This window comes from Penaeus vannamei, chromosome 30 (assembly GCF_042767895.1).
Source record: "Penaeus vannamei isolate JL-2024 chromosome 30, ASM4276789v1, whole genome shotgun sequence".
In the NCBI taxonomy this organism is placed as follows: Eukaryota; Metazoa; Arthropoda; class Malacostraca; order Decapoda; family Penaeidae; genus Penaeus; species Penaeus vannamei.
The window spans coordinates 1,134,452-1,144,451 of NC_091578.1; the positions used below are offsets into that span (position 1 = coordinate 1,134,452).

The following is a 10,000-nucleotide window of genomic DNA, read 5'->3' on the forward strand; positions in this document are numbered from 1 at the left end:
TCTACCAATCAAGGTTTGTAACCTGAACCTGTTATAGTATGTAACTGAGGGGTGCGGTGGGCTAGTCCATGAATCAGGTTTGGCCTGCTTTAATTTCTGGGGCTATTTTAGATTATTCCAAGCTAGGTTAGGATAGGGTAGGGTAGGAAAGGTTAGGGAAAACATTGGTGAGATTGAGACGTAGCTTGGCTCACCTATAATCTAATACTAAATATCCAGTGATGCTATAATTTGCATTAGTATTTCATTCTCATGTTTGTTTTTTACACCAATGACTTGGCTGAATTCCTGTCAAATGAATAACTTACATAAAACTATTTGAATTCATTTCAACCTCTAATATATACAAAGGAATAACTTGGATCTAAAGACGACATTCCCTTATGTAATAATCAATATTATAATTTAAAAAAACTAATACTGCAATCTATATTAATGTGCAGGACTCTGACTGGACAACTTGAAGCCAAAACAATGTATGTTTTCTAGTTTGTCTCTTCATTGTTTTCATCTTTCATCCTCATGTCCTCCAACAAATACATGTGTGCCTTAGAGTTTGAAAATATTCTCCACCATAAGACTAGTAAGTTTCCCAGGTTCAAACCCTTAAATGCCACTCAGAATATGGTGTAACATATTGATAACACTAATTTCTTGGTATTTATTTATAAGTTACAAACAGAAAATTTCCCTGGGTCGTATTTTGCATCTGAATTGTTGCACGATGTTATGGCAAACTTGAAATAACTTTGCATACCTAATAAAAGCTGAAAAGTAGACAATCAAGTAAGCCTGGTATGTCTAAACCAAAGATTTATGCTAAAAAAATATAAATGCTTTATATGAGAGAAAACTAACAAGCACAACACACAAACCAAACAGAAACGTCTCCGTATGCTTACCTTTCAGTGTAAACAGACCTTTGTACATCCCAAACGATGATTTCACACACAATATTGTACTCATAACAATACAGCGGACGTACAAACAAGGCAGCAGACACCCAGCAGATTTTGTCTTTACTGTCACTCTCTCGCCATCGTCTCCAACAGTTACTCTTTGAGGAATGGTATCATGTCCATAATCACCCCTTCACGCGCGGCAAACACCGACACTCGAATCACACACAGTTCTTTTCCGTTTCACTGCAAAGCAAACACAACATTTTAGAAGGTGCGGCACCAAAAAACAAGAATCAATATTGATGGAAAGTCTTTAAAAAAAGGTCTCCATCTTGGATATTAAAAAAAAAAAAAAAAACACACAAACACACACACACTGCACTTCAGGGAGCTTCACAAACCCATTACAACTTCACATTTCTTTTCCAAAACATGGCATCTTTTCCCACTGACGAAGAAAACAATAAAAAAAACAAAATACGGTCCACTGTTAATGACCTCCTGGGTGATCACTCAACGGATCCTCACGCCCTCAAGAGACGCAGTCACGGCCGCACTCCCGAGGTCTCTGGTTTCTGCCTTGCACTAGAAACCCCCGAGCGAGCCCCGGGCGCCCCCCGGCGGCCAGCGGGAGGGGGACACGAGAGGAAACCCGAGGAAAACAAGCGGCCTGGGTCCCCCTCCACAGGTCGAGGCCAACCCGGGATTCTCGCAGCCCTTCCTCCTCCCCGCCCGCGCCCTCTCCCCGGCTCGCGAGGCCCTGGGGCAGCTCGGAAGGCCAGGGCGAGGCGGCAGGAGAGGCGACGGAGGCCCAGGGCGAGCGAATCCCGAGAGGAACAGGCTGGTCGTCGACCCAGATACGAGCGGCCGCAGAGAAACGTTTTTCACTCGATTTTTCTCCCTCGGGGCCGCCCTCCCCTCCTCTCCGGGGCTTCCAGGGCGCGAATCCTACCTTCCGAGCGGAGATCAGAGGGCCATCGTGTGGGCAAGACGACCATCACAGCGTCCACAACAGTAGGAACGGCCGAGTGTTTTCATATTCCGCCATTATCGCCTGTGAAGCCCTCTGGAACCCTCGCCTCCCTCTCCCACTTTCTATTCCGCGTCCGACGCCCCTCTCGCCTCCTCTCCCGCTTCTCCGGACTCGGGCGGAATTTAGCGTCGCTTTTCCGGGCCTTTTGCGAAGGTTTGGGAGAATATATTGACCTAAGTGTAGATTCGGAGTAGATTATGCGGTTTCTAAAATGGGTCTTAGGCCGGTGAGGCATAAGGGCGATTCTCCCTCGGCCGCTGGGGAGGGAGCGGAGGGATACACGGCAGGAAGTCTAGGGACCCTGAGTCTAAAGGCAGTGGGTAATAATCGCCGCTCTAATTGACTTTTGCTAATTTGTGCTTGATTTGTGGATGCTAAAGGATGTCGATGAAATTCGAGATTATTTGGGAAAATGCCGTTCTTTTCCTTTACAAATGATTTTTTAAGGAAGATCGTTTGAAAGGTTTTATACAAAGGTGCGAGTGACCTAATGCGTCGTATGTAAATAATGAAGTGGGTGAGATTATAAAATAAACTTTAAGGTTGAAAATAGTTAATGATAGTGTAAAAAATGAGTTCAGCATTATTTGTAAGTTATATAAAGGCTATTTTGCATCAGAAATAGTAAAGATATTGACCCAGTACTGTCAGTTTCAAATGCGCAGTTTTCCTTATTATCACACTCCCTGTACAATTTCAAATTATCAATATTTTGCCGTGCGTTAATAACATCTGTTATCTGATGTTTATAAGATAACGGCATTGCATGACTATTTGACTAAAGAGAAAGTTTTATACCAGAATGACAACTCTGTTTTTTTTTTCTCTCTCTCTCTTCTTTTTTATAAACTCTGGACTTTCTCTAGACTCGAAAATATGCGTTTTTCTGCGTTTGATTAAGGATCTATTACACAACATGATGTCATTTTGTTACGACTAATAAACTCTGATAACCGATTTAATTCCTCATACACCTCGAAAGTTCAACAGAATTAAAAGGGCGATTGAGTGATGAATTAAGCCATGCCTGTGGATTCATTTTGTTATAAAATTCAATGTGCACCTGATTTTGCCTTCGTTGCGAAAATGTTTGCAATGACGTCAGTTTGTAAATGGCAGCTGGGGTACTTTTATTTAGTATTGCAAAGTTCGTCATAAGAAGGTATACATAGCTTTATATAGGTTTATATATATAACTTTTTATATGTTTATGTGGTTTATACTGGGTTTATGGTGGCTTTGCGCAAGGTTTACGCAAAGGGTGTGTTAGGTGTATATCAAAGGATTAGAAGAGTTTCATAATAGGTTTTTACTAGGGAGTGCTAGGTTTATTCTAGAGTTTAGATGTGGATGTTGTTCTTTATTAGGTTATACTAGCTTTATTATAGTTTATACAAAGGTCTGGTAGGTTTGTGTTCCTGTTCCCAAATTTACGCCAGAATGTCAGTTCTTTACTTGCTTTTATACAGGATTCATACCAGTTTATCACAGGCGTATGAAAGCAAAACTCTCTTCCTTTTTTGTGTGCTTGTCCATGACTTGGATTTTTCATCTTATCGTTAACGGCTGTTGTGCTGGATCTGTTCTCTTCTCGTGTATGAAACATAACGGGAAAATAACGAAGGTTAAGATGAATTACATACGAAAATTAGCAATAACAGAATATATTTGTGTATATATTATCATATATTACGAAACTCTTATCTCTCCAGTTACGTTTAGTCGTGGCTTCTGTTTCCCGTTTTCTTTATTTACGTTTAGCTGAGTCATCCCTTTATTGCTTCTGGGAGATAGCAATGAACTCGTTTTTTTTCGCTTAAATATTTTAATACAAAGCTTTCTGTCGTGAAATCATAAAGTTCAAATGTTTATCTTTTATCAGTATGAAAAACAGATGATATTGAAATGATATGGGAATTGCCACGTGATAAGATACTTGCGATGATAATATAATAAAAAATATTTTTTTTAGCATTATGGATATCAAAGGTGATGATAAAAATAATCAAAATGATATCGGTGATTGCAGTGATAATAACATTGTCATAGTAGCAATAGTAATGATGATGATAATGACAATATTGATTATCATTATTGTTGGTATTATATCATTATCATTGGTACCATAGTTATTATTATTACTATCATTATCATGGTTATAAGTATTGCTGTTATTATTATCATTATTATTATTATTATCATTATCATTGTTATTCTTGTTTTGTTGTTGTTGTTACTACTACTACTACTATTACTATTATCATTATCATTGTTATTATTACTATTATCATTATTATCATCATCATCATTGTTATTGCTATTCTGTTATTATTATCATTCTTATTCTTATTATCATCATCATTATCATCATTATGATAACTATCATTATCATCATTATGGATATCGTTAATATTATTATTATTATCACTATTATCATTGTTATTGTTATTTATATCAAAATCAATATCATTATAATCATTGTTATCATTATCACTATGTCAATACCAATAACGATTTTTTTTTATAAATTATCATTATTGATATTATCAATTGATTTCATTATCATTATTATTGCTATTATTATCATCATTATGATGGTTACTTTTTATTATTGTTATTATCATTATAGTAATTTTCACTATCATTGATGTTGTTATTATTATTATTATTATCATTATCACTATTATTATTATTATTATTATTATTATTATTATCATCATTATTATTATTATTATCATTATTATTACTATTGTTATCATCATCACTAGTATTGTTATCATTATCACTAGTATTATCATTGCTACAATCTTTATAATAATTATCATTATCATTACTATTATTACCATTACTATTATTGGCATTAATATCATTATTACTTTTATCATTAGTATCATTATTGCTATTATCATCACTTTCATTTTCATTATTATTGATATTATCATTATTATCATCATCATTATCTATCATTATCATCATTATCATCATTGCCATCATCATTATCACCATTGTTATCATTTCTAATACTATGTTTATCATCATTACATTTGTTTTTATCATTATCATCGTCATTACCATCATTATGGACGTTGCTTTTTTGTCATTTTTCGTTTCACTCCATTGTCAACTGAGTGTGAGTTGCCAGTTATATGATATATATGATAGAGGGTTGCCAGATTGCCACATGAAGCCGAGGTATCAGGTGAATGAATGCAAGTTGCCAGGTGAACAATTCTAAGTTGCCAGGTGAACAATACTCAGTTGCCAGGTGAACAATTCTAAGTTGCCAGGTGAACAATACTCAGTTGCCAGGTGAACAATACTCAGTTGCCAGGTGAACAATTCTAAGTTGCCAGGTGAATAATGAGCAGTTGCCAGGTGAACAATACTAAGTTACTCGTGAAAGCTACTAAGTTACAAGGCAAAAGAAGTTGTCCAAGTTACAAGTGCTAAGTTAATGATTAATAATAATAATGTCCAAGTTACAGGTGCTAAGTTAATGTTTACTAAGTTAATGATTCAGAATTGCCGATTGGAAGTTGCTAATCGCCAGGTAACTGCTTGATGAAATGATTAATTGGCCAACCAGGTGTACGAAATTAATGTCAGCTGTTGAGAAAGGTATCGACTCCCCAAAAAATCCGTTTTCTTTCTTCGTCATATCGATAAAGTGAAAATTAAATCACGAGAACAGTTATTTACAAGATAATGGAAATAGATCCAGGGAAATATTTCGACGAGAATGTGTAAATTCTGGAGTTACAGTGAAACGTTTTGTGCTTTTGGTAGGTCGTTTGTTACGTTCGTGTGAGGCATGTTAAATTTTCGTTTCTAATACGTCTCTTCATAGTCATCAGTAAGGTCTATATAAGTACTTACTCTTTCAGAGAATGTGGTCACCCCGGCACTGTTTTTAGAAGATATATTATGTGAGATGGCAAGTGTTAGTGCTTAGATAAATAACTTAATAACGAAAGAATTGCATTAATATCTTTTACATCGTGTGTGTGTGAGTGTGTGTGTGTGTGTGTGTGCACATATATACACATATACATTTGTGTGTATATACACTGTTTATATAAGTATTCGTAATATATTCTCTTCTGTTACAGTGGACGTCAAGAGAAATTTCATATTTCGTGAGATATCATAACTTTATCCATCCATCTCGTCCATTTTTGTCTGTTTATATATGTCTATCATTCTATCTTCCTATGAATCAGTCTCTATGTATTTCAATAAATGAAGTAAAGTATTTACTCTCGTTTCCCTAAATTAAACGTTATTTTGATGCTTCTTATAAACAGTAAAAAGAGCTGTATCAACAACAAAATCAATAATGATGATGATGATAATAGTGATCATGATTATAATGGTTATCATCACCATCAAGATAATCATTTCCAAGCCAACAGTGAATGATAATGATAATAATGACAGTGATATTGACAGTAATGGCAATGATGTAGTGACAGTAATGCTATGATAATGGCAGCGATTTTGATAACAAAGATAATGATAACAACACCAATGATATAGATAATGAAAAATAATACCACACGTATATAAATACGTATATATGTATGCATTTACATATAAAATATGTATATGTACATAAATATATATATATATACATATATATATATATATATATATATATATATATATATTTACATACATACACACATGCATATGTATGTATGTACATATATACAATTATACATTATATATATATATATATATATATATATATATATATATATATATATATATATATATCATATATGCATATATATATATATATATACATATATATATATATATGAATAAATATATATATATATACATATATATATATATATATATATATATATATGCATAAATATATATATTTGTAATTATATACATACATATATTATACATATATATGTATAAATATGTATATTTGTATATATGTACATACATACATATGTATGTGTGTATGTATGTAAATATATATATATATATATATATATATATATATATATATGTATATATATATATATGCGTGTGTGTGTGTGTGTGTACATATACATATTTTATATGTATATGCATATATATATATATATATATATATATATATATATATATATATATATATATATATATATATATGCATATATATATATATATATATGTATGTATATATATATATATATATACATACATATATATATATATATATATATATATATATATATATATATATATATATATATGTATGTTTGTGTGTGTGTGTATATATGTATATATATGTATATATATATATAATTATATATATGTATATATGTATGTATGTATGTATATACACATATACATATATGTATATATATGTGTTTGTATATATATATATATATATATATATATATATATATATATATATATATATATATATATATATATATATATATATATATATATATATATATATCACAGGACACGTATATCTGCATAGTATCGATACGTGCGTGTTTTTGAGACATACACGCATAAATAGACACGATTGCGTCAGTGGATATCAACTCAACAATTGTCACTTCCTGTTTACCTTCCAGCTTATTATTTTAGCAAAAAAACAACAACAACAACAACACAATATTAACATTGGTGAAAATCTCCGCGCTGGAGAATACGAAGCAATAATATTATGAAACAGAATCTCCACAGTAACAATGGTTATTATAAAATCGGTGTTAGTTGTATGAGCAATAGGCGCAATGACGTTATTGATAATATGGTGATTAGCACAATGGTAGTTATGATTATGATTGCAATTCTAGTTTATTTCTGAGCGTGGCATTACGAGAAAAGAATAAACGGATTTAAAACACTCTAACCGACAAATAGAAACACACAGACATACAAAAAGCGAATGTTTCCAAAAATAAAGATTAAAACAACATAAAGATTAAAGATTAAAGATTAAAGCAACATGAAGATTAAAACAACAAACAAACAAAAAAACATAGGGAAACAAACAAATCGTTTCCGTTTCGTCTTTTCTAGGAAATTCGTAACGTAAGCGACAAACAAATGGAGGTGGGGTAGGGGGAGGAGGGGTGGGGTAGGGGAGGCGGGGGTGGGGTAGGGGGAGGAGGGGGTGGGGAGGGTTGCTTAGGGAGAGGTTAGTCCATCCATTTTTTTTTTAAAGTGACCTTTATATAAAAATTAGGGGAAGAAAAGTATATTTCGTTCAGACAGGTGTGTGATTAAAATTTTTCCATCGGGATTATAGTCACACCGGCTGCGCGTGATCGGTTAATTCCCCGATTCTTTCCATTTTCCTAGTTTTATTTTTTATTTGTGTCCTTCCCTTACCTCTTTTCCTATTGTTGCTTTTCTATCTTTGTCCTTCTATCTTCTTTCTTTACGTTTATCCTTCTTTTCCACCTTTTTTCTTTATTCTTCATTACACCATTCTCTTTCTCCTTCCCTTTCTCATTTCTTATATTCATTTTTCTCTTCTATCCTTCACCTCTTTCTCTCTCCTTTCGTTCATTCTCCTTCTCCTTCTCTTTCTCATTTCTTATATTCATTTTTCTCTTCTATCCTTCACCTCTTTCTCTCTCCTTTCGTTCATCCTTTTACCAACATCCTTCTCTTCCCCTATTTTCCCTAAATTCATCTTTCCACCTCTCATCTTCTCTTCTCCTTTCTCTTTTTCTCTCAGTCATCTTTCTCTTTTCTCGTATTTATCTTTCTCTTTTCTCTTATTCATCTTCCTATCTTTATCATTTTCCTCCCCTTCTCCCCACGGCCTTTTAACTTTTTTTTATCGCTTCCCACACTTCAGTCAGTACAGTCTCACGCCTACGTTAACTGATAAGGGAATGTCTCCGCTGATTCGATAGTCAGTGATCCTTCTAAATTCATCTTTCCACTATTCATTTTCTATTCCCCTTTCTCTCTTCTCTTATCTCTTACCCTTCTTTCCACGGTCTTTTAACTTTTTTTTGTTGCTTCCCACACTCGAGTCAGTACTGTCTCACGCCTACGTTAACTGATAAGGGAATGTCTCCGCTGATTCGATAGTCAGTGATCCTTCTAAATACATCTTTCCACTATTCATTTTCTATTCCCCTTTCTCTCTTCTCTTATCTCTTACCCTTCTTTCCACGGTCTTTTAACTTTTTTTTTGTTGCTTCCCACACTCGAGTCAGTACAGTCTCACGCCTACGTTAACTGATAAGGGAATGTCTCCGCTGATTCGATAGTCAGTGATCCTTCTAAATTCATCTTTCCACTATTCATCTTCTCTTCCCCTTTCTCTCTTCTCCTATCTCTTACCCTTCTTTCCACGGTCTTTTAACTTTTTTTTTGTTGCTTCCCACACTCGAGTCAGTACTGTCTCACGCCTACGTTAACTGATAAGGGAATGTCTCCGCTGATTCGATAGTCAGTGATCCTTCTAAATTCATCTTTCCACTATTCATCTTCTCTTCCACCTTTCTCTCTTCTCTTATCTCCTCCCCTTCTTTCCACGGCCTTTTAACTTTTTTTTTTGTCGCTTCCCACACTTCAGTCAGTACAGTCTCACGCCTACGTTAACTGATAAGGGAATGTCTCCGCTGATTCGATAGTCAGTATCACCAGATAGGCGGCTGAAAGAAGCAATAGATAGGAAGTTCCGAGTAATTCTGTTTCTCGGAATGTCAGAACCAAATCGTATTCGCTAAAAACATGAATTATGGATGACACTCCCCGATATCGTGATGATTGCGATAACATATGTTTTGATTAGAATGTGATAGGGATATTAGTCTTTTTATTTTTTATTTTTTATTTTTTTTATTTTTATATATTTTTTTCCTAAAGCGTTCATCCTTTTCTGTCATTTATCCTGTGTGTGGTAATCTATTTTTTCATCCTTTTTATGAGCGTCCAAATCGTGCCCAAGGGGGGTGGGGTTTAATCTCTGACGTGCGCTTTTTTGAAACATTTGTATATATATAAAAATGACGATTCGGAGAACATCAAAAATCCAAAAATTATTTTCTGCCTTCGCTGCCTAAATATAAATGAGAAACAT

The 10,000-nt window shown here is 33.9% G+C and overlaps 2 protein-coding genes across 5 annotated transcripts in view; one reads left to right on the plus strand and one right to left on the minus strand.

Annotated features, from left to right (window-relative positions):
* wapl (wings apart-like) overlaps positions 1 to 2,214 on the minus strand; it is a 23,446-nt gene extending 21,232 nt beyond the window's left edge. Inside the window, exons 1-2 of one of the 4 annotated variants that reach the window (XM_027372405.2) lie at positions 2,109 to 2,214; positions 903 to 1,145 (exon numbers count right to left, since the gene is read on the minus strand). The gene's annotated coding sequence lies outside the window, so the exon portion shown is untranslated. Of the gene's footprint in view, positions 1 to 902; positions 1,146 to 1,400; positions 1,997 to 2,108 lie in introns of those variants that run through there. The other 3 variants (XM_027372389.2, XM_027372399.2, XM_027372412.2) reach the window with 3 other exon arrangements.
* A 4,081-nt stretch (positions 2,215 to 6,295) lies between these two features.
* The window catches only part of LOC138867394 (protein TonB-like), a 4,234-nt gene continuing 529 nt past the window's right edge, over positions 6,296 to 10,000 (plus strand). The window contains exon 1 of the mRNA XM_070142777.1: positions 6,296 to 6,406. Coding sequence (XP_069998878.1) covers positions 6,296 to 6,406 — 111 coding nt within the window. The remainder of the gene's footprint in view (positions 6,407 to 10,000) is intronic.